The following is a 25417-nucleotide window of genomic DNA, read 5'->3' on the forward strand; positions in this document are numbered from 1 at the left end:
CACGATTGGGGGTCGTCCATCAAAGCAAAGTGTTGTAAATCAGGGACAAACTTTAAATGAAGAGATTTCATTTATCAGGATCAGGCTTCACCAGACAGTATACTGGACTGAAAGAAGTAAAGGTCATCATTATGACACACAGAGAAATGAATACACAGTTGACACAAGAAACGAACAATGAGGCCAATGAGGCCCGAGTGCCACCAAAGATTATTCAAGCTATTTAGGGCTTGAAGCTACAGCTACTTTATCTGGGTTTACTGGACATTGTGCCGTGACTACAACAGACAGAACTACTCCATAAACATTCAGGAGACGGGACATTGGAAAGTGAGAATGTGTGCAACAATGAACTTTTATCACAGAAAAAAACAATGTGCTTCAGGAAGCACACAGCATTGTTTTTGGTTTGTTTTTAATTTTCCAGGACAATCAGCAGTGATTAAAGTCTGAAGTTGATTAACCAAGGAGGTGAGCTTGACGAAACAAACATACACAGTATGATACATGTTATCTGATATGACAAAGTGTCTACACGTGGTTATTCTGTGGTTGTTCTACACAAACCTAACTTTCTACATTTATTTATCTTGTAGTAAAAGTCATGTACTGAAACCCTTGAACACCCTGCAACTGCTGCTGGCAGGGGTGGGACGCTACTGCCCTCCAGTGGACGAACACACGCAAATCAATTCTCCACATGAACATCACTGAAGTGGCTGCTTTACTGTACAGCAGAAGGAATGGTGCGCTATTTGCATTAGTTTGTTGGGTGAACCATCAGCCATACGGGTTTCGGAGCCAGATCTATGATCGGGCACACATTCACAACACCGCTCATATCATCATGTTAGTGGATACTTGAGAAGCCAGAGAACACACAAACAATACATCAAAGTGTTATAAAAGAACTGGAAATAAAATAAGAATAGAAGAAATATACGTCCCTTTTGATTCAAGTCAGTAAATTCCTGTCAATTATTAACATGACGTCTTGAGTGAAGTTTCCTGGCAACTGTTAGCCACCTAGTGGTCGTACCCTCTCATTACAAACATGGGGGATTGGATTTGCAGCATGGACGCTTCAATCTCCAAGTGTCAACAGCTTTTTGAATAATAAATGACGATGCAAGCGTATTGTTGTCTTCTCAAGACATCACATTGCCATCTACTCTTGCTTCATCGGCCCTCGCCCCCCCACCGGCTTGTTCAGTTGTCCAAAAGGGAGCGTTGTAGAGCCTCCTGGATCATTGTGTGCTCATCTGTGGAGTAATCCTGCACAGAACAAGGAGCAGTATGTTAGCCAACAGTATGTTGGTGATCATTAGTATTAGGAAATCATCAACTTACAACAAAGGTATCATATGAAAAAGTGTGTCTAATCTTCAGGTGCTGGAAAAAGTCGGTACTCCTGTAGTTCGGGTCCCCCCACGGCATAGAGGCACAGATGGGGCAAACCTACCGAAACAGAAACACAACACTGTCAGCTATGCATCAGGTGTCGCTGTGGCAGCATGGAGGGACTTTGACTTCTCACCACTTGGCGTGCATCGCGAGCATGCTGAGTAGTGCAGTGTTCAACCAGGCCATCTTGATCAAGGTTCTGGCAGTTGCAGTAAGGGCAGGTAAACGTGTAGCGGTTTGGCACTGGACTGCAAGGCACAAGCATCTACATCACACTGAATGGTTTTCATTTTTCACTACCAAGAAATCCAAAAAATATTAGCGAGGGAAGTCCACCTATAAAGGTGTGACAGCAATGTTCTTGATGACGACAATACAACTACTACGTTCCCTTGTATTTCCTGGTCAAACAAGTTCAATGTTATTCTATAAGTCATGCACAACTTAGCGCTTTGTGTTTATGTTCACCAAAATGAATGGCAACTCCCTTTCCTAATTCAGACATCTTGAACTATCATGAATCCCAACTGTTAGTGTGATGACAAGATGTCAATCTTTTTCTCTTTTGCTTTTTCTCCTAACCTGATGATAGCAGGCTGGCTCTGGGCGGTCGTCCTCACACCTTCCTCAATGTACTCCTGGTATTTTAGACAAGCAGCTGTGTGGCTTCTCATCTGAGAAAGGCCAACCTTAAGTGTAAGAAAAAAAATGTATCAAGTACCACTGAAAATACTACGTTATCACATCAAGCTCTGCTACTGCTGACAATAATAATAAACACACAGAAGCCTTGATATATTATTAGCATATTTATATATTAGCTATATGTGATGCCTTCAAATCTAATATGTGTACTATATTAGGGTTGCAACTCCACATGTATTTGTACTCTATTTTTTCAGTACAGAGCCTTTTTCTCCCATAACTGCGTACAGATTTCCCAAAAGGTACACATTACAGGTGAGCGACAGGAAGTGTATATTTGGTTTTGCAATGTGCCTCCACAAACCTGTGTACAATAATAGTGCCCCTAAAGGCAGAGGAAAACCAGCCTTTAGCTAGCATGGTGTCCTGAGTCATGGCCATTCATAGTGCCGGGGGAAATACTATACCTGCAGCAATAGCTAAACTACTTGGTTTGCCAAATTCCATTTATGTCAAAAAATTTGAATATTGTGTAAAGTTGATTTTCTTCCGTAATATCATTAAAAATAATCGTTCATATTTCCTAGATTACACATCAACTGAATTGTTTCAAGCCTTTTTTTATCTTGTTTGTAGCATTTACTTCATGAAAACTAAAAATCCATGTGTCAGAAAAATATTCCATATTCCACCAAAAACAATTTCAAAAATGTGATGTATAATACAGAAAATTATATTTAATTACTGAATACTTACCATTGTGGCTATTTTACTCCCGTTTAAAAGGCCTATACATACATACATGGCACGATGTAGGAATGCTAACTGTTAGCATTTTAGCATTTCAAGAAATGATCCTTGAATGAGTTGTGGATTAAAGTTACTTCCAAATCCAAACCATCCATGAACTGAGGCTGACCGGTGTCCCAGAATGGATCGCATTCAACTTCAGAGAGTCAACTGTACAAACCTTATCAAATCATATTTTAGCTAAGAACATACCTGAGTTCCGCATCCTTTGCAAGCTGCCACAGATGATTGGATCAGGGCCTCCAACTCCACAGCTTTAGTGCAATGACCAAGACTAGCCCGACATACAGCACACACAGGTTTTTGTGGACGCAAGCATTCCTGCAAACAATTCTGGCAGAACCTGAGTGATAAAGCAGAAATAAATGATGAACAAGGAGAACAAACAATGGCCGTTTTAAGGTTGTCTTTTAGCACAACATTCAAAGTTCAACACGCACAATATTTTCTCTTTCACTTTGGTTGTTCCAGAAGTGTTTTTACACACACAATTCTGCACACAACACCCCATAGTGACAATGTGAAAAAAGTTGTTGTTTTCTTTGTAATGGTTGCAAATTTATTACAAATAAAAAATGAATAATCACATTTCCATAAATATTCATAGCCTTTGCTGTGAAGCCCCAAATGGAGCTCAAGTGCATTCCGTTTCCACTGATCATCCTTGAGATGTTTCAGTAGCTTCATTGGAGTGCACCTGTGGTAAAGTCAGTTGATTGGACAAGTCAAGACCAGAACAGTCACTTTCCCATGCTCAGCTGGTACACTAGTGAGCTGAGACAATGGGACATGTTCTTGAACGGCGTTTCAAAGATTCTGGACTTGCCGTTCATAAATTAGCCTACCAGGAACACCAGCGGGCCTATTGCAAGTTCCTCAGTGACACACGGGCTTAGTTTTACTCCCACATCAAACAATAGCCCTGGAAACTCCAAGTAACTTTTTTCAACCATTAACCATCTCCTCAAACCTCAGCCCCCCCTCAGCTCTAAAAACTGCTGTCATGATACCATTACTCAAAAAGTCCAGTCTTTACCCTGACGATCCTGCCAATTACCGCCCCATCTCCAACCTCCCCTTTCTTTCCCAAGTATTGGAAAAGGTGGTTTTTGCACAGCTCCACAGCCACCTTGAGTCCACTAGGAGAAGTTCCAGTCCGGGTTTCGTTCGGGCCACAGTACCCAAACAGCACTGGTTAGGGTCACTAATGACCTATTAATGGCAGCTGATCCTGGCTCCCCATCATTGCTCATCCTTCTCGACCTCACCGCAGCCTTCGACACAGTTGACCATCACATCCTTCTTCACCGCTTACACTCCTACATTGGACTCTCTGACTCCCCCTTGGGTGGTTCACATCATACCTCACAGGCAGAACGGAATATGTGTCCTGGGGGGTCATAAATCAGTCCTCTCCCTGTCACTTGTGGTGTCCTTCAAGGATCGGTCCTTGGCTCTTCACTATCTACATGCTCCCCCTTGGCCGTGTCATCAGCCAGCATGTAATATCATTCCATTACTACGCGGACGACACACAGCTGTACATCAGAACAAGTCTGGCCCCCTCTGTTGCTCTGTCCACACTCTCCACCTGCCTGGATGAGATAAAGGTATGGATGACAGCGAACTTCCTCCAGTTAAACAGTTCCAAAACAGAAGCTATCCTTGCTGGCACCCCACACAAGTCCACTATCACCACCATCACCTTCTCCGGCCAGGATATCCATATCTCATCTGCAGTTGCCAACCTCGGTGTCAAAATGAACCGCAACCTGACTTTCGAATGCCACATCAAAAATCTGTGCAAAACCTCCTTTTTCCATCTCAGGAATATAGCAAAACTCCACCTCACACTTACCCTCACTGACGCAGAAAAACTTGTCCATGCCTTTGTCTCCTCTAGGCTGGACTACTGCAACGCACTCCTCATCAGGCTTCCCAGCAAAAACATCCAGCTGCTGCAACACATCCAGAACTCTGCTGCCAGAATCCTGATGAGGGTGCGAAAGTTTGACCACATCACCCCCACCCTCAAATACCTCCACAGGCTCCCTGTTAAATACCGGATTGAGTTTAAGGTCTCCCTCCTGACCTATAAGTGCCTCTATGGCACTCACCCCCCCCCAAAAGAACTCCTCACCCCACAAGCCTCCTCACGCCACCTCCGCTCAGAGGGCAGGCCAATCTCCTCCTCCAGCCTCCAAGGACCTGGCTCAAAACTATGGGCCATCATCAGACTCCCCGATCATCTGAGGGCGCCACAGACATTAGATTGTTTTAAAAAAGGATTAAAAACTTATCTTTTTAGAAAAGCTTTTACATAGCTTGCCTATTTTAATGCATATACAATGTCTTTGGTTCACTGTGTTGTGTTAGTTTGGCTTTGGTCATTTCCAACTCCACTGCTCTACTTATTTTAGATGTTCTTATTGTGTTATTGTGACACTTGCTGTTAATTTTTATTCTTTTATTGTAACTGTTGCACTTTGAGATCATTCATTTTATGTAAAGTGCATTATAAGTTAAATTTATTATTATTATTATTAACACGGACACTCGACAATTACATAATATTTGCAGGAAATGATTAATAAATGTTAATTAAAAAAATAGATTGGATAATAGGGCTGCACGGCGGTCGAGTGGTTAGCGCGCAGACCTCACAGCTAGACACAGAGTTCAATTCCACCCTCGGCCATCTCTGTGTGGAGTTTGCATGTTCTCCCTGTGCATGCGTGGGTTTTCTACGGGTACTCCGGTTTCCTCACACATTCCAAAAACATGCTAGGTTAATTGGCGACTCCAAATTGTCCATAGGTATGAATGTGAGTGTGAATGGTTGTTTGTCTATATGTGCCCTGTGATTGGCTGGCGACCAGCCCAGGGTGTACGCCGCCTCTCGCCCGAAGACAGCTGGGATAGGCTCCAGCACCCCTGTGACCCTCGTGAGGAAAAAGCGGTAGAAAATTAATGAATGAATGATTAATAAATGTTAATTTAAAAAATATATATTGGATAATAGGGCTGCACGGCGGTCGAGTGGTTAGCGCGCAGACCTCACAGCTTGACACAGGGTTCAATTCCACCCTCGGCCATCTCTGTGTGGAGTTTGCATGTTCTCCCCGTGCATGCATGGGTTTTCTACGGGTACTCTGGTTTCCTCCCTTAATGGTTGTTTGTCTATATGTGCCTTGTCATTGGCTGGCGACCAGTCCAGGTTACTCTCGCCCAAGGACAGCTATGAGAGGCTCCAGCATCCCAGCGGCCGTCGTGAGGCTTATTGATCCATTTATTGATCCATAAGTGGTAGAAATTAATGAATGAATATAGGATAATTGCTCACGGCACAGTGGTTGACAATCACTGGTCTAGAGGCACAAGGCTGGGAAAGGTTACAGAAAATTTCTGCTGCGTAGTTGGTGTGAGATAGATGCAGAAGACTGGATGGAGGATATTGGTTTGCTGTGGCGACCCCTGAAGGAAAAAGCCCAAAGATAAAGAATTTGCCTAACATCATGCATGTATTGGTTTGTGGCCACACCAGAGTACACGGAAAACAATCCATGCAAGATTTGAATCCATATCTCCATCATTTCTTGTGCCATTATGATTTTTCTCTTTCAACTTTTACAATATTCTTGTGTAACTGTATTTATTTATAGAATGTGCCACGGGCCAATAGAAACCAAGCTGTGGGTCACAGGATGCACTGTGGACACCACTTGGCGACTGCTATATTGGGTGGTTTCATTATAACGATTTAATTATTAACAGCTGATAAAACATAATAAATCTGGGCATAATTATCTCAAGTGCCAAAAATACAACAGTTGCTTGGTATGGCAATAATTGTAGTCTTTTAAATGATACCCATAGTCGACGACATAGTAAGAGGACTACAACTCCCATGCGACGTTTCTTTGGTGTAAACAAAACTGGTGTAGCAAACTAGCGCTGTTTGGCTAAATAACAAAGAACGGACATGTATATGTGCTTTGACCTTTGAGTCTGCCGAGAAAGAAAGAAAAGATATGGTGTGAATGTAAATATGTCATGTTTATCATCGCCACAAACAGTAGGCGTAGGTTAAGAACAAAAATTTTAACAAGTCATGCATGTCAGCGTTACGAGGCCTTAAAAAGGGAACAACAAAAGCACAATTAAGACGAGTTGCTAAACGTCCGCTGCCTTTCAAAGGCTTATCTTAAACGATCCTTTGACGGCTGTAGACGCTTTCAAAGACAATGCCGTACAATGGCAAGTACTTACGTGTGGCCGCATTGTGTTGTCACGGGACTGTCGAATATTTCGAGACAAACTGGACAGAGAAATTCTGACACGTCGCTGTTGGTGTCAGAGATGTTTTTCTTGTCTTGTGTAGAGCTAAAGCCTCCGAGCATCGCCATTTCTTTTCTTTACCCAGTGTTGGTGCCACAGCGGCCACGTGATCACATCATATGTGCTCCTGCGCGAGGGCGGAGCCTAATCGGAGACTAATGTAATTGATCCATATATATCCATATGTTGTTCCAGCGTGTGAAATCTCTATGCAGTTTTCTTATTGGATTATTTCAAGACAGAAATATAAATATAATACAAATACAAATATAACAAATATATAAAACATGAGGCTCCAGCATGCCCGCGACTCTCGTGAGGATAAGCGGTATAAAAATGGATGGCTGAATGAAGTGCGATTAAAATGAAATGGTAGGTATTTAATTTGCAGAATCATATTATAATTAGCGAAGTTCCACTCTGACTCCTCCCCATACCCACCCTCTCGGTGTATGACGCGAGGGTCCTACACGCATGCGCGTTCATATGATGGGAATTTCCAACAGCTGAGAAGGCGTCGCTAGCTACGGTTGTACTTGTCAAAGGTAAGATGACCTGCTCCTGCTGGTCTTTTTCTTTATTAAACGTCACAGATAATGGACGTTTGAACATCCGTGTACACATGTCTCATCTAAGTGATGCTAAATAATCCATCATTTACAAAATTGGTCCATATTATTTTTTAAAGGTTGTAGTCTGGTAGCTAAAGCTAACCAGCTACGCTGAAATGGGCGTTCACTGCTTTTGCTTATTTGGGGGCCCTTACTAGAATATCTAGCCATTTAGAGCTTCTGATATGTTAATAATGACATGCATGCACTTTAAACTCAATATCTTTTTAAACTCAGTATCCAATATGGAACAATTGTGTGGAATGCAAAAGCTAACGATTTTGCTTTCGTCTGCTAATTCACGTATTGGTGTTCCTGTGGTTTTTGATGTGTGCGGTAACTGGAATAACCAACTAACTAGCAAACGGCCCCTTCTCTTATAGATGACAAACCGTTTAGGATTTTCCCCAAATACGATATTTATACCAACATTGCGTCGAAATAACCCCCGTTATTTGATGGTGACAGTATGATGTTGGCTATAATTGAAGAGCATACTGTTATGCTGTAGATAACATGTGTAATCTATAACAATGTTACACTGTCTATAAGATGTGTGAATGCTTATTCATAACATTTACACTAGTACAGATCTGGTGTTTATTAGTCAGCATATTAACTATAACTCACACTAGATGAGTATCGCCATTTCTGTAAAGCATATTCACAATTACTTGAAACTAATCAAGTTATAGCTTTCACAGTTCTTTCTGGTTATCATCCCATGCACACATCATTTATCCATCTGTGCAATTTCTATGCTGCGTTTCATTATTAGGGTCACAGGTGAGCTGGAGCCCATCACAGCTGACTTGGAGCCAGAGGTGCAATGTGGACTGGTTGCCAGGCATTCACATACAACCATTCACACTCACATTCACATCTATTCACACCACTCACATGTAATCACTGAAAATAATAGCCTGCACGCAGTCACTCCGAATGTAAAACTTTTCGATTTTCTAAGCACTGATTTTCTTATTGAATAGATGAACACTGGCTGATATTGACTGCATGATTCTTGTTGGATTTGTGTGTGTGTGTCATGTCAATGTTCACAATGCCCTCCCCTGTGTCATTACAGTTTGGAGCAATCACACCATTGGGATTCTGACTTGATGAGTCCGCATGACCTTGCAACACTGCACTTGCTGATTCCAAGGGATGTATTAGATACAGCATTTCTTTAACAGAGCGTGAAGCAAAAGCCTACTCTCAGATAATTTAAAACGACATTGGCTGGTGTCTCTGAAAACAAGTCGCCGTTAAAGCCGGGAACAGAGATGTCCATAAGAAGACATTCGCGCAGCTGAACCACAACAACTGAGCGTGGCATCTCTTTGTGTAGAGAATGTGCTGCTGAGTCGCATTCCCCCTTCACTCTCATCAATGATATTAATGTTGAGTGTGTGCCGGTGCATACAGAAAAATTTGGTCCCCCAAAATTGTGCTTCAATGTGGCATCCTTGTGCAGAGTATGCAAAGGGGGTGGATCTCTCTCTAAACAGGCAAACAGCTGACTATTAGTCTGCTGCAGAAAATGGATGCAAAGTTAAAAGAGGACCTCTTTCGAAGGTATGTGGGGGCACTGGAGCGGCGCCTGGAAGATGGAGGGGAAAAATTTGGGTTGGAAAATTTGCATAATGGAGACAAAGGGAGACACAAGGACAATGAGGCACTACTTTCGACAGCCACTGCACTTCTTGGGGCTTATCAGCCAGATCCAGGACAACGTTTCCGCATGGTGCGCTTTTATGAAGTTGTTGAAAGCTCGCTCCGCTACCAAAGAGGAGGCAACCTCAGGAGCCTGGAGAGAGCTTTCCACACTCTGGAAACCATCTGCACCAACCTCTTGCTCTTCCCTTGGAAGAAAGAATTCAGATGTATAAAAGTAAGTTTATTGTTTGTTATTTTGTTGCTCAGACTTCGGCTTCATTCAAACCAGACTTGAGACTATGTTCACACTGTTGTTCAATTCCAATTTTTTCCATTCATATATAACCTCTATCAGATTTTTGTTTAATGTCAGTGTCAACAGTACAGTTTCAATCTTTTCAAATGTGACTCAGGCCTTCCTCGTTTCTAGATATAAATCCCATATGTGTCCGATCTGCTTCCTGGACACATCGCTTTCACATTTACAAGTCACACTTTCATTTGGTTATATAAATGACCACATCAAATATTGGCTTTTAACAATAAATCTGAATTGGTCATCATGCTCTGCAGTGAATGTAGCCCTAAAATACAGCGGCAAGAAAAAGTATGTGAACCCTTTGGGCTTTCTTGGATTTCTGCATAATTTTTAAATGAATTTAAGTCAAAACAATACAATCGTACATTCTCCTGAAGTAATACTGCACAAAAAAAATATTTTTTGATTTTTGTTTAATGAACACAAGATGTTAACATTCACATTACAGGGTGGAAAAAGTATATGAACCTTAACATTTAGTAACTGGTTGACCCTCCTTTTGCTTTTTTGTTTTCTATAGTTGCAGATCAGACCTGCACAACAGCCAGGAGGAATTTTCACAGAATTCCTCTTCACAGAATTGTTTCAAATGAATATTTTTTGTTTGTCTGGTGTGTATGGCTCTCTTAAGGTCATGCCACAGCATCTCAATGGGGTTGAGGTCCGGACTCTGACTTGGCCACTCCAGAAGGCGTCATTTCTTCTGTTTGGTCCATTCTTTTGTTGATTTACTCGTATGTTTGGGGTCGTTGTCTTGTTTCATCACCCATCCTCGTTTGAGCTTCAGCTGGTGGACCAATGGTCTTAAGTTCTCCTGCAAAATGTCTTGGTACATTTTGGAATTCATTTGTCCTTTCATGACACTAATCCGTCCCACTAATCCGTCCAACCCCTGAAACTGCAAATCAGCCCCAAACCATGATGCTCCCTCCACCATATTTCACAGTTGGGATGATGTTCTGATGCTGGTGTACTGTGCCACTTTTCCTCCATACATAGCGTTGTGTGTTCCTTCCAAATAACAAAATTTTTCTTTAATCTGTCCAAACAATGCTGTCCCAGAACTGCTGTGGAACATCAAGGTGGTCTTTTGCAAACTAGATGTGCAGCAATGTTCTTTTTGTCAGCAGAGGTTTCCTCCGTGGGGTCCTCCCATGAACTCCATTCTTGTTCAAACTTGGATGTATTGTGGAGGTATGAATAGAAATGTTTGCATGTGCCAGAGATGTTTGTAAGTCTTTGGCTGATGCCCGAGGATTTCTTCGACCACGCCTGGAGGGAGTGGCAACTGTCTTGAACTCCTTCCATTTGTAGATGATCTGTCTAACTATTGAGACATGGACAGCAAGGCTTTTGGAGATACTTTTGTATCCCCACCAGCCTTATGTAGCTCAACAATTCTTGCTCGCGGGTCTTCAGAGAGCTATTTGGTGCGGGGCATGATTCCCATCAGACAATGCTTCTTCTGAGAAGCCATTTCAAAACTAGCATGAGTTTTTAAAGGGCAGGGCAGCTTGATACGACTCCTGCAAACTCGCCATATGCATTGAACTCCATGTTGGATGACACCTGACTCAAATGAGCTCTTGGAGAAGTCATTGACCAAGGGGTTCACATACCTTTTCCACCCTGTACTGTTGAGTTTTTTTACATGATGTGTTCAGTGAAAAGATGAAAATACAACATTTTGTGCCGTATTAGTTACAACAGAAGTTGTTTATCTATTGTGGTGGCTTACATGAAGATCAGGCCACATGTTATGCCAAATATATGCAGAAATCCCAGAGGGTTCATACTTTTTTCATACACATACTTTTTCTTGCCACTGTACAATGTGGTAATGCACATATTCGTTTCCAACATTGTTGGGTATACTGGAGCCTATCCCAGCTGTCTTTGGGCGAGAGGCGGGGTACACCCTGGACTGGTCGTCAGCCAATATAGACAATCAATAATTCACACTCACAATCATACCTATGGAAAATGAACCTAACATGCACGTTTTTGGAATGTGGGGGGAAACCGGAGTACACGGCCCGAGTGGGGATTCGAACCCAGGTCTTGCCCATCTCCTAACTGGCCACCATGTGGCCCCCGCAGCAACATCTAAATGCTCCAAGCTAGAGATGGGTGGGTGAATTCTTTGTGAAGCCTTGAGGCTTTCCTTCAAATTGTACCGGAACAGATTGTGAGTTTTGATGCTTCAGTGAAAAACAACATTAGCGACATCTGATGGAAGAGTGAAGTCTATGCCACTAAAAGCTTCGTAAGATGATTAAAATCAGCTTCGGGCTCAGTTGACCATCTACTCCAAACACAAAAATTATCAAAGACACCATAAAACACATACAGCAGGAAAATTGAAAATTATGCAGTTGCATAAAAGCTGCAGGTTAAAAAAATGCACAGGGAAATGCTGTGAATGCCAAAAACACAAAGGAAATGCTGAAAGTTTACAGAAGAAAACGGAAGGGAGCAAGGCTACCAGGTCAGCCATACATTTTCGTTTGTTAAACAGTGAGCTGTAAAAATCAGCTGTTCTACATACTTTAAAGTATTGCGTCTTAAGTCTTTAAAGCCAGCTATCACTCAGGTCTCGCACCTTTGGTGTTTTTGCCATTTTGCAATATTTTTCTTTTGCATTTGTTTTTGATCCAACAGTGTGTATGTGATTGCAGCATTTTTAATTAGCTGATTTTTCCATTGTGCGTGTTTTATGGTGTTTGCGTTTTCTTGGTTTTGGATTATTTCTGTGTGAGCAACACCATAGCTCACAGTCTGATTGGCTTCTGGCTGCCCTGTTCCCACAAAACAGCTCGAAACGAGAACAGCTCTTTACAAGAAATCTTGTCACAACCCTAACTACGATATAGTAGCTAGCCTCGGATTAACAGTGATTTATAAATCACATTGTTCACATTTCGCTGCGTGGCGTGTGACCGCTAGTAACTGCTAGTAATACTGATTGTTGCACAATTAAAAGTGCAAAAGTAAAGATTCTGGTCAGTTTAATAAAGTCATTGCGTTTTGTATGAATGTGAGTCACACATGATCATCTGCCACTTTGTCATATTAGATACACTGACTACCAATAGCATTAGGTACAGCTCTTGTTTTGGTTCCTATCGCATTCAGCAGGTGTACCTGTTGCTGTCAGCACTAAATGCTCCATATACAGGTGCATAATCTGTATTATTTTTCACTGATAATTTACAATTCCTATAATCATAATTACCTCCTTTATGACCACCTTCCCCATTGGCGTAGCACAATTTTGCACGTTGGATTACAGGAGAAAATCTAGCAGATATCTGGTGTTAGGCATTGTGGTTGTTCATGACCATGAATTTGTAGTTTAACCTGTTTTTAACACTGAACAAGAGCCTTTGATGGGGCAATGCATTTTGTCCTTCCCAGTTTAACTCTTACAATAATTTTGGTCCAACTTTTTTTCTCTTTCAGACTTTCACTGGCCCATATGTGTACCACCTAAAGTCTGCAATTTCTGATGCTGAACTCCGATCTCTAATGCGCACAATTGGCTACACCTGTGACCATGACTCGCAGTTCTATTTTCAGGAACATCCAGGAGGCTCAGGTAATCTCCGCCAATTGGCTTTCGAGTTCTTCCTGGCCCAGGCCGAGTGTCGTCTTCTGGGAGAGATCGTGGCTCTGGCCCGTGGTTCCGCATCAGAGTCGGAGGCCCTGGAACTCCGCAGGGGCTGCAGAGATGATGCAGCTGGCTGTGCTGAGGCTCTTCGGAGACGCGACAGCCTTGGGGCAGATATGGCTCGCCTATCTGTGCAACCTCTGGATATTGAGAGGCCTCATGTTCACCACCTGAGGCGAGGTAGCCGACCGTCAAAGTCTGTGGATGTGACAGATGGGGCAGGTCACTGGCACGCAGCAGTTAGCAAACCAATCTTGAAAGCCTCATTGAGTCTGAGGAAGGAGCCTCTGTTTGTGGACGCAGAGGACGATATGAAGGATGAGATCATCAGGCCCAACACCTCATCTCTATTCTCTGTGGCAGCACCCCCTTCATACAGCCCCATTGCAGATTTCTTCCCAACGCCATCACCTCCCCCAGCCGATGCTTACACTACCTACCACCTTTCGTCATTGGACGAGATTGACTTGTACACAGAGCGGGGTGGGGGTGGTACGGGTGGAAGGCAAACACCCTCACGGCCTCTGTCCAGAGAGCCCCGAGATGCCCGAGATGGGTGGTTGCTCAAAGCGCACAGCAGTGTGAAGTGTCACGGCTGTGGGATGGCCTGCTCAACAATGGCCTCCTGTCAGAGGTGTGACATGATTTTGTGCTCTGCCTGTCATGATGTCGACCCCTCTCCTTGTTGTAGCCTGCAGGACTACCACCCCAAGTCCCCACGACCGTTGGATGGATATATTCCTGTTAAGGAAAAGCTTTCTGTCTACTCAAATACTCATTCCCACTCGCATCTCCACCCTCACCCTCTCACACTGACCCATTCTCACATTCATTCCCACCCTCACCCACAAATGGTGGACAAACCTTTACTGTCCACCAAGCTGTTTCCCAGCAAATCTGCTGCCTTGACTACGCCAAAGGGAGGCAGCAGTGAGCGCATTAGCATGGGGGGATCACGATGCGGGTTTTGCAACAAGCCAGGTGCATCTCACACCTGTGTGAACTGCTCTAAGGTGTCATGTGACTCATGCATGGGCTTGTATGCCAAGGATATGTGCACACGGAAGAATCCTCAGCACATGTTTGTTCCCAACCACCAGCTCAACTTCAAATCTGGCACCATCTCTCACATGGTGTACCGATGATCCAGGTGTAGGCTGTGCTTCTCTGCTTTGAGTTCCCTGCTTTAAACAGCAACATAGCCCTGCACTGTTGCTTGAGCTCCGCTCCACCTTTTTTCACTTGGAATGACACCTTTTAACTCATGGTCTTTTTCAACTCCACACAGTATATTTTCTCTCACTGGTGGTGGGGCCATCATTTTTGCTCTGAGTTATGGCCTTTTATCAACTGTAATACTTCCTTTTGCCTTGCTACCTGCTCTTGACTAGTCATGTGATATTGTAGCGCAACATTTGTCCTCATTTTAAATTCCATCCAGAATGATATATACTTCTAAGCTAAAATGTTCTCAGATATAAAGAATATATATAGAGTGTGTGTGTGAGTGTGTGCGCGCGTGCACACGCGAGCCTATGTTTGTGCACTTAGTCGACCTCCTGAACTTAGAGTGACTTTTTTTAAACTTGAAAAATTGAAAAGATACACTGGAAACGAGTAACGTAATAGTATATATTTTGAATCTATATTCTGTAGAACAATCTGAGACTTTTACATAGATGTTAAGTCTACCATTAAGACTAAGTGGGCAGTATCTCAAAGCGACTCACTGAGACAATGATCAGATGCCATAGTCTATTGATGAAGTCATGCCTTGTAAATGACCCCCCCTATTGTTTCTGGCTGTTTTAATGCTGCTGTTGACTTGAGAAGTTAAGAGGTTGGCCTGTTTCTAGTAAACAGCTCCTTTGTGTGTGCAGATGTTCCATCCAATTCAGTTCCATCCAACCAACTTTAAATCCAGTCATAATCTCAGAACCTCTGTGGTCCTGGATGCTGCATTGCCCCCTCACCTCCCACCAGACCTGTTTGTCTCAGGTGGAGTCAAGTGTCTGGGCCACAAATGAAATGCATGCATCTTTTCAGGCTTACTCTTTCAAAAGTTTCAAAAGGTGTCAAATGTGGAAGTGTATGATGTGTCATGCTTTCTGTCTACCTCAAATAGCTCCAGCGAGTGTGACTTAGCAGTCTGGGACTACCCCCTGAAATGTTCGAACATTTGTATTTATTACATATCCAAGGGAGGCATAGGCGAAGAGGGAATACTGATTTGGTGGTTTTGATGGTTTTCCTTACCAATTTATTTATTCTTGCCTTTATTCATAACAGTTCAAACAGTGCATGTGAACAAACACACCTGTAAATGTAATGCAGTATAATATTGCAGTAAAGACTTTTGTGATGCTTCAATGCCACATGTGATTGACAGTTGAAGCAGTGCTATCATATTAGCCTGGGGTTGACTGGATGTGTCCATTTTATCTTGGGAAATTGGGCACTTGAACATTTCACTACTGAAGACATGTTTAATTCCATGTGACTTCAAGAGTTAAATGCATGCTGACTGGGATGACTTCAATGAACTCTTGTCATATGCAAATCTACAATGGAAAACATCACACGCAAAAAACTACTCTTTTATCCTCAAAATACGACATAACAGGAACTGAAGAGTTTGAGGGTTTTCACAAATACTTTAGGTGGCTTAGCAGCTTTTACAGTCAGGCTCTATGGGGAGGCCCACAAAATGGGTGGCTGCAGTTTGCCGTGCTACTGCCAGATGGCAACATTCACCCACGTTAATGTGAAATAACATAGTGCCAGCATTAGATACATCTGCTTGAAAATTGTATATCCTGTGGACACATTTTTTGTCATTGAATATAATCCACTAACATTTTAGCTTCACAAAAGCTGTTTTTAGTGTGTGTCCTCCAGGATCAATGAAGTGTCCGTATGCTTAGTGGTGGTGGTTTGACACATGTGTCCCTCTCAGGCCAAGTTTGAGCTCATACACACCAGCTTCTGGACAGCCTTGCTTTCCAGTTGTAAACATCATCCGCAACGTCTATGATAGATTGGATTGATTGATAGAGTTCTAAAAACCTGCATGTATCATATTACATATAGTTAAGTTTTTCCATTTAGTGTTTTAAGTGCTTTCATGTTGATCCTTGTGAGTGCAGTGAAATAATGCAGTTTAAATGTTTATTTAGAACGTTATGCTGTTAAGGAATTAACTCTCCTTGCCTTACAGTCATTCATCTTACATTTCCATAAATTACTGCCTGTTTCTGTACCACAAATGAAATGCACACAAGTGTGGATTAATCACCACAACGTATTTCAGAGATGCCTCTCGGAGGCCATTCTGGCATGTGAGCGACTTGTATAACTTTTTTTGTTCACCAAAAGACCATGGTCTTGTTTGGTTTTAGAATACAGGGCTCTAATTTCGTAGACCAGGCGCAGCGCACCTGCCTTGCACCACGTCTACGCTGCACCAACGTGATGTGGCCAGGGCAGTCTGGCGCAGCGCCGCACACCCACACCTCCATCCCTCCGAAAGTGGCAAAGAGGGTTTAACACAGTGTAATCTTAACCAATCAAGTGAACGCCTCTCATTGCCTATAAATGCACCGCACTGGACTGCGCATCAGAGGCCACCATGGTTCACCACGTACGCCACCTTTTGGGACATGTACTGACATGTCATCTGTTCCTGACAGTTACATTAAACACAGCAGCAGGCTAATCCAAGCATTTTACTAGTTTTCCACCAGCATTCCTGCTCTACATGACCAAATAGGAGAACCTTTGATGATATATTTGTGGTATCTCCTCCCCATCCTCCATTATGCTTCAGATGTGATGAGACAATGAATACAAAAAAGTACAGGCTGGGTCAGACGCTTACATTAAATAGTGGTTGCTGTCATTGTTTTTTCCACTGTGCAAAAGTGTGCAAAACACATCTGCCTGAGGATTTGGTGACGTGTCTGCCCTGTGCGCCTGTCAGGCAATTTATCACTACGCATGCTGGGCTTTTGCCTGCGCCCCGAATAGACCAGGTCAGAGCTGGTGAGCTTTCGCCATCCCTTTGGTGCGCTGTTTTGTCACTGCGGCAATCTGAAAATGTGGTGCGCCGCCACACCCATCTCAGCGCAGTCCAGTCGACCAAATGACCAAATTGGCTGCGTTCAGTGGTGCACTGGACCAAATTGCCACGCTCCGCCATCTTGCGCCAACTTGCAATACGCCACGAGCGCATGATGTTTGATTCAACACACTTGGTTTCATTCCTTCTCTTTAAGAACTTGAGAGTTTTTTGTTGTTTTTCTTTATATTACAAACAAAACTTAATAAGATGTTCTGTTCTGCAGGAGTGTTGCTGAGATTTCTTTTCAAAAAATCAACAACTTGAGTCATCATCACCAAAGGCAACTTTTGCACATGTGTTGATGTCTATGGGGAGTGCAATCATTTTGTTTTCGTATATATATAGTTTGTGTGTATATGTGCTATATATAAATATATATTTGGGCTCTCGCAGCTAGGAGACCCGAGTTTAATCCCACCCTCGGCCATCTCTGTGTGGAGTTTGCATGTTCTCCCTGTGCATGTGTGGGTTTTCTCCAGGTACACCGGTTTCCTCCCACATTCCAAAAACATGCTAGGTTAATTGGCCACTCCAAATTGTCCATAGGTATGAATGTGGGTGGGAATGGTTGCTTGTCTATATGTGCCCTGTGATTGGCTGGCCACCAGTCCAGGGTGGATCCCGCCTCTTGATATCTATGAACACTTGTCCCCAGGTGCTGTTCCATTTCATCCAATGTTCTGTCTTCCAGGCCAGGAGACCAAACTTGCCATTCAAAGTACCCTTTTCTTTGTCCATTTCTGATCGATTTTCATTTCCGCTTGTGGCTCAACATGAACTGCAACACCGCTGCGTTTCCCCATAGTACTAGTGTAAGCCAAACATAGCGTGTTTATGTTAATCGTGCATTTAAAAAAAATAGCACCGTAATGGCGTTAACTTTGACAGCCAATATACCCTTGCCAAAATATGAAGGGAACACTAAAGTAGCACATCATAGATCTGAATGAATGAAATATTCTCATTAATACTCTGTTATAGTTTACATAATTGAATGTGCTGAGGACAAAATCACACAAAAATGATCAATGGAAATCAAATTTAGCAGATTTAATAGAATCACACTCAAAAACTACAGGCTGATCCAGATTTGATGTTATGTTTTTGGTTTGTTTCTTTGGGCTTTTTCCTGATTTCGAGTCGCCACAGCAATATGCATACTGATTTTGGCTTGAGCACTTTATATTAAGTGTTCCCTTTATCTTTTCAGCAGTATACATATTTATATATACAATATATATATATATATAGATAAACACACATATGCACATACATTGTTGTTCATTGTGAATACTACCAGTAGCAAAGCTGATTTATAGTAAGTGTGATGATGTTGCCAAATGAAGAACAAGGATAAAATCCTTTGATTTGCCTTTTGATAGTAAATGATATGGTTAAAGGTCACTAAAGGGCTAAACAGTTTTCAGGTCTGCTGCCGGGTTTGATGATGGGGAAATACCGACTTTCCTTACATCACTGTACATGAACTGCTGATGTTGGACAGGCAAGAGCTTTGCATTGGGCCGTTTGAACACAATTGGTTGGAGGTTGACGCTCCCTTTACTACTTCTGTGGTAATGGTATTTATGCTAGCAGTGACGTGTGGTGAGGCAGTAAAACTTATGTTCCAATCAATGTTAATACAAGTTGCTCATTAAGAGGATAACAAGAAAATTAAGAGAATTAGTGACTTTATAGGTTTTCAAATTTTAATCCCTACCCTCCAAATCTTTTGTCTCTTGTCTTTCATGTATTTGTTTATGAAGTTCATGTCCCTATTTGTTTACTTGTGGTGAAAGCCCTCCTTAAATTCTTTTAGTTGTAAAAGTCTCTCAGCTGCTCTGCCTCAGCACCAGCCAGCTCTCGTGTGCCCCCGACCATATCTCCGCAGTTTATTGTCCGATGAGCAAGACTAATGATGTCGAACTAACATTACTGCTGTGTAATAAATATTTCTTCAGACATACTGGCAACATGCTGACAAACTGACATCGTCTCGGGATTCTGCCCTGTATTTGATAAGGAAATCTACAAGTTCAGCCATTTTTATTTAAGGAAACATTACATGATTTCAATTATACAGAAAATACATTTATTACACCGTTCAGTGGACGATATACTGTTTATATATTTTTTTTCATGACCTGGTGAAGCTAAGCTTCACCTTCCTCCCCTGACCACACGTCACTGTACTGTACAGGTAGGCTGTCTTATCCTGACCTACTTTTGGCATGCTCTACAAGGACTATCCCCGTACCAGCCCCGTACCCTGACCTCTTTAACACCGCACCACTCTCCCTCCCAACCCACTTTGGCACCTGAGATCACTGCACAATCGTTGTAAGGGCGTATGGACCTTAGGATGAGTGTGTTGCCACACCTGGGTGTGGACAGGGAAAATAGCCAAAATTGTTCATCTGTGAAAATATATCTAAATGAAAAAAAACAAATGTAAATGATATTTTATAAAATAATTTAAGGAATAAAATCCTGAAAAAAATATTGTGACTTTTTTTCTTCTGTGGCTGATTAAATGTGTACATGCATATTCATTCATTCATTTTCTACCGCTTATCCTCACAAGGGTCACGGGGGTGCTGGAGCCTATCCCAGCTGTCTTGGGGCGAGAGGCGGGGGTCCACCCTGGACTGGTGGCCAGCCAATCACAGGGCACATATACAACCCCTGGCAAAAGTGATGGAATCACCAGTCTTGGAGGATGTTCATTCCGTTGTTTCATTTTGTAGAAAAAAAGCAGATTACAGAAATGCCACAAAACTGAAATCGGGCTTTAAGAAACACTAAAAGAAATCAAGAAAAAAAGTTGTGACAGTCAAAAACAAATTCTTATTTAGATCAAGCAGTAAGAAAAAAATATGGAATCACTCAATTCTAAGGAAAAAATGATAGAATCATGAAAAACAAAGAAACAAGAAACACTCCACTAGTACTTTGTTGAACTACCTCTGGCTTTTATAACAACTTGCAGTCTCTGAGGCATCAACTTTACGAGTGACAAACGGTGTTCTTCATCAATCTGGCTCCAACTTTCTCTGATTGCTGTTGCCAGATCAGCTTTGCAGATTGGAGCCTTGTCGTGAACCATTTTCTTCAGTCTCCACCACAAATTTTCAATTGGATTGAGATCTGGACTATTTGCAGGCCATGACATTGACCTTGTATGTGTTTCTTCAAGGAAAGTTTTCACAGTATTTGTTCTATGCCAAAATGCATTATCATCTTGAAAAATGATGTTTGGGGGCGACCCCAAATAAGAAAAGTGTACAACATGTCAACATAAACTTGTGCATTTATTGAAGATGTAATGACAGCCATCTCCCCAGTGCCTTTACCTGACATGCAGCCCCATATCATCAGTCACTGTGGAAATTTGCAGATTTTCTTCAGGCAGTCGTCTTCATAAATCTCATGAACGCCACCAAACAAAAGTTCCAGCATCATCCCTTGGCCCAATGCAGATTCGCGATTCTTCACTGAATATGACTTTCATCCAGTCATCCACAGTCCACGATTGCTTTTCCTTAGCCCGCTGTAATAGTTTAGGTTTCTGTTTAGGAGTTAATGATGGCTTTCATTTAGTTTTTCTGTATGTAAATCCCATTTCCTTTAGGCGGTTTCTTACAGTTGGGTCGCAGACATTGACTCCACTTTCTGCCCATTTGTTCCTCATTTGTGTTGCTGTGCATTTTCTGTTTTCAAGACATATTGCTTTAGTTTTTAGTTTTCTGTCTTGACGCTTTGATGTCTTCCTTGGTCTACCAGTGTGCTTGACTTTTCCAACCTTCTCGTGTAGTTTTGTACTTGGTCCAGATTTTAGACACAGCTGACTGTGAACAACCAACATCTTTTGCAACATTCCGTGATGATTCACCTTCTTTAAGAAGTTGGATAATCCTCTCCTTTGTTTCAATTGACGTCTCTTGTGATGGAGCCATAATTCATGTCAGTCCTCATGGTACCTCAAGGTCCGAGGTGTGAGCACTGGTTCTTAACTGCAGACTAGTGAGCAGATTTCATTTGATGCAGGTGTTTGTTTTGGAAATGGAAATTTACAGGTGATTCCATAATTGTAGTTATAGTTGTGATAATAGTTGTAGACAAACAACCATTCCCACCCACATTCATACCTATGGATAATTTGGAGTGGCCAATTAACCTAGCATGTTTTTGGAATGGGGGAGGAAACCGGAGTACCCGGAGAAAACCCACACATGCACGGGGAGAACATGCGAACTCCAGAGATGGCCGAGGGTGGACTCGAACTCGGTCTCCTCGCGACCCTGGTGAGGATAAACGGTAGAAAATGAATGAATGAAGCTCTACTACTTATTTCTTCATATTTGTCTTTACAATTTACATTTGCGCATGTATATAAGCATAACATTTTTAATCTCATCATGAATCATAAAGTGTTACCATTTTCTAGTAGTAAAACTAAATAAGTACAGGACAACAAACATCCTCATCAGTGAAAAAATAACGTGGTGCGAGTGGTTAGTGCGCAGGCCTCACAGCTAGGACAGCTGGGATAGGCTCCAGCACCCCCGCCACCCTTGTGAGGATAAGCGGTAGAAAATGAATGAATGAAGTAAAAGAAGTGAGGATAAATTAATTCATCACACGTGAAAGGGATATAAAGTGGATAATTTTGCCGGTCTCCACACATTGCCATGTTCATGCGTGTTTGTTTTCTCATCTCCAAACAGGCAGGGAGTCTGGTGCTTGTGTGTCTCAAACATTGGTGACACCTAATGTCCAGTATGGAAGCCTACATATATTTCAATGTGTCCTCTCAGTGCTTTATATTTCTATTTCAGTTCAATGATCCATTTTCATGCTTGCAAGTGTGCTTAAATATGCGTATGTTCTGACTAATAGGCGTTATTCAACCACAAAACTCTATGATTTATTCAGGAACATATTTGTGTCACAGCGGTGCACATGAAGCTCTCCATCCTGGTGACATGCTGGCCAGTAGACAACTGGGAGTGGAGATGCTGCCGAGTCTTCATTCATTCATTCATTTTCTACCGCTTTTCCTCACAAGGGTCGTGGGGGTGCTGGAGCCTATCCCAGCTGTCTTCGGGCTAGAGACGGGGTCCACCCTGGACTGGTGGCCAGCCAATCCCAGGCTGCCGAGTCTTCACAATGCCAAAGTGATCAGGACCAACTGAGCCGTGGCGACGCTGCAGTACTGCAGTACAACCTCATGTTAGGGGGCCCAGGGAGTTGATCGTGGTTGCTCACTGGTTTTTCTCCAACAATGCTGGAGAAGCTGGTCACAGATGACAAGGCTGGGCCACTGTGGGTGGAGGGCCTTCGTCTCTTGGTCAAGCATGGAGATGGATGGTGGTGATGTTGGTCTTTGGCTGGCCTCCAGCCATCCTTGGACATGACTGAGGAAGTTGTCCACTTTGTAGGCATGTTGTCGTTGTGCCAGGTCTACTTTGGGGCCACTGATGATGCTCTGGTGATGGTTGGAATTCGGGGGAGAGCATTCTCTCTGCCTGCAGTCCCGCTTGGAGAGCCGCTGCCATTGGAGCCACGGGTTCTCACTCTTCCAGACTTTGGCAGTGTTGACATTCTTTGCAGGGCATGTGAGACAGGGAGGAGGCGTTGGTGTTTTGGTGCCCCTGCAGCTTCCATCTCAGGTCACATGGCAGCTGTGGCACATAGCATTGGCTGGTGGCTGTGGTTCTGGTTGGGTACTTCGGTGCAGCGTATCCTTTCATCAGCGATGGTGTGGAAGTATGTCATAGTGCTGTACCCCCAGTTGTTTGCAAGGGGACCATTGGAGAGCCCACATGCAGCATTGCTCCGGGTAGTTCCCTCAGGTTCAGCCCAAGGATGCAGGCATCTTGGATTTCAGCCAACCAACAGTTGTCCAGCCATGGTCACAGTAAGGATCTTTTGGCCCACATTTTGGCTCGTTCTCCATTGACGGAGGTGATGTGGAGTTAGGTGCTCTTCCATCCTGGAGGTTGAGGGCCCCGTGGTACCAGGTAGGGTGCCAGGGAAAATGAGGGATTCCAGTGCCACGAGGCTGAAGGTGCTGTAGCCTTGCCGTGCATGAAGCTGGAGGTCTGCTGCATTGCCACCAAAGAACCCCTTCCTCCTTTGTTGGTGAAGCAACGTTGATTGGCAAGCACTCCCTCTGGTGCTTGCCAATCAAGCCACTCATGTGGCTGAAGGTTGGGAATGGAATGTTAAAGGGTGCGCCTTGCAGGTCTCTTTGGTGGTGGGGTTGCTTGTCGCCTGATGCTCACCCGTTCCATGAACGAAGGGGTCAAAAGAACTAGTAATTTTTTGTGAACAGAATGAACAAGGTCACCGCCCATAAAATACCCGTTCAGTCTGTTCAGTTGCAAATACTTTTTTTTTTTTTTGATTGGCTGGAGAGTCACTTCACCGTTCCTTTTTGCAGGGCGGGACTATCTGCGTGCTTGCCTGCTTATCCTATCGTCGCACCTCGCTCTGGGTGGGTGGGGTTAGCTGACTGAAAGACAGAGACCGAGAAATTGACCGACCCTGCCGGCGACCTCGTTCATTCCGTTCACAAAAAAGAACTAGTTCTTTTGACCCCTTCGTTCATGACTGACACACGAACGAACATGAACATGAGTGAACGGACTGACTTGACACGGCTGACCGGGTTTATGCACGGGGAGATCACAGGCTAACGACCAATTGACCAAAATGACCAAAATGACGGAAACCAACGAAATGAACGGATCTTTTTATGTAATGAAACCGGAATGATCCAGTTCACTGAAATGAACGGTTTTGCCCAGCACTAGTTTGGAACTCGGCAGATGTCATGAACAACCCCAATCAAACATCAACACAATAGATAGATTTAAAACAGACAAGGCTACTTGTGTAGAACAATAAGTAACAATTATGTGGCTTAAAACGAATAACTTCAGAGCTATTTATTAACGAGACAGTACCAAAGTACGCTGGAAACCAGGAAGTGCACCCATCGACGCTACAATATGAAGAGGAGCAAGTAACTGCTGCTTATGATGTGGGCGACATAAGATGTCAATTAAGGGGCTCAATTATTGAATTTCTTCTCCTTAAAAAGCTGTTATTTTATGTAACTCTATGTTCTCTGTATTATGTGTTATTTGTGTACTCTCAATGTATACATGTTATAAATATATACTTTAAAAAGACGCTTGTACATTTTCGAAGTAGCCACAGGAGGGCGATAAAGGCCCAGATAACCTCTGTATGTCCGTCACAGGCCACCGTAGTGATCCTACGCTCGGGCGACGTCACGCCAATTCAGGTTCTCCAAACCTCAACTATTTGTTTCAGATGTTCCAGATTATTAGGAGTGAACAGGGTCACCTTCTTAACTTTGAACAATTCTATCAGAAATGTCACTTCCAGCCACCAATATACAAATGAAAACATTTACTCAAAGCCTTACCAGAACCCTTTTTATTTTGGGTTACCATCTCTTCCACAGCTTAGCATACACGGTCTGTCATTAGAGGAGAAAAGATGCACCAAGTATTTTATAAGATCATCTTTAACAGGACACCCCTACCCAGGGAAACAAAACCTCCAAAAGTAAGAAATTCATTTCAAGACCATAAATAACATCTATCCATCTAAAGAGTTTTTGAGACTTCAGTTCAACATGGAGGACAAATGTTGTTGTTGGGATATAGAGACAACAGAGCATGTGTTCTTTTCATGTGTAAATATGCTAGGTTTTTGGACTTTGTGTACTCATGGTTGCAACCACTTTTTCCTTCTCTCACCAAAAGCTCCTGTAGTCATGATGTACTATTTGGTGTGATCTTATCAAA

The 25417-nt window shown here is 42.9% G+C and overlaps 2 protein-coding genes across 3 annotated transcripts; one reads left to right on the forward strand and one right to left on the reverse strand.

Moving 5' to 3' along the window:
- Window positions 1-398: 398 nt before the first annotated feature.
- rnf114 (ring finger protein 114) lies at window positions 399-7321 on the reverse strand. Of its 2 annotated transcripts, none has more exons than XM_058052290.2 (6): window positions 7129-7321; window positions 3052-3202; window positions 1987-2093; window positions 1538-1669; window positions 1351-1458; window positions 399-1275 (listed from the first exon to the last, which is right to left on the reverse strand). In XM_058052290.2, exons 1-5 carry the CDS (start codon window positions 7263-7265, stop codon window positions 1386-1388), a joined length of 600 nt encoding a protein of 199 aa, XP_057908273.2. In that variant the 5' UTR covers window positions 7266-7321; the 3' UTR covers window positions 399-1275; window positions 1351-1385. The 2 variants fall into 2 exon arrangements, with proteins under 2 accessions (XP_057908273.2, XP_057908272.2); XM_058052289.2 differs by having other exon boundaries at window positions 1538-1652; window positions 7129-7319.
- A 320-nt stretch (window positions 7322-7641) lies between these two features.
- spata2 (spermatogenesis associated 2) lies at window positions 7642-22599 on the forward strand. Its single transcript, XM_058051980.2, has 3 exons — window positions 7642-7742; window positions 8893-9699; window positions 13246-22599. Exons 2-3 carry the CDS (start codon window positions 9349-9351, stop codon window positions 14596-14598), a joined length of 1704 nt encoding a protein of 567 aa, XP_057907963.2. The 5' UTR covers window positions 7642-7742; window positions 8893-9348; the 3' UTR covers window positions 14599-22599.
- The last annotated feature ends 2818 nt before the right edge of the window (window positions 22600-25417 follow it).

Source organism: Doryrhamphus excisus, linkage group LG15 (assembly GCF_037039965.1).
Source record: "Doryrhamphus excisus strain RoL-2023G ecotype Guam linkage group LG15, RoL_Dexc_Guam_v1.1, whole genome shotgun sequence".
NCBI classification, from domain to species: Eukaryota; Metazoa; Chordata; class Actinopteri; order Syngnathiformes; family Syngnathidae; genus Doryrhamphus; species Doryrhamphus excisus.

Coding starts and splice junctions, on each gene's coding strand:
- rnf114 (XM_058052289.2), bottom strand. CDS start 7,265: ATGGCGATGCTCGGAGGCTTTAGCTCTACACAAGACAAGAAAAACATC. Junction 1,653..1,986: donor AGCCAGCCTGCTATCATCAG/GTTAGGAGAAAA, acceptor TGTGCCTTGCAG/TCCAGTGCCAAACCGCTACA. Junction 1,276..1,350: donor TTTCATATGATACCTTTGTT/GTAAGTTGATGA, acceptor TGTTCTGTGCAG/GATTACTCCACAGATGAGCA.
- spata2 (XM_058051980.2), top strand. CDS start 9,349: ATGGATGCAAAGTTAAAAGAGGACCTCTTTCGAAGGTATGTGGGGGCA. Junction 9,700..13,245: donor AAGAATTCAGATGTATAAAA/GTAAGTTTATTG, acceptor TTTCTCTTTCAG/ACTTTCACTGGCCCATATGT.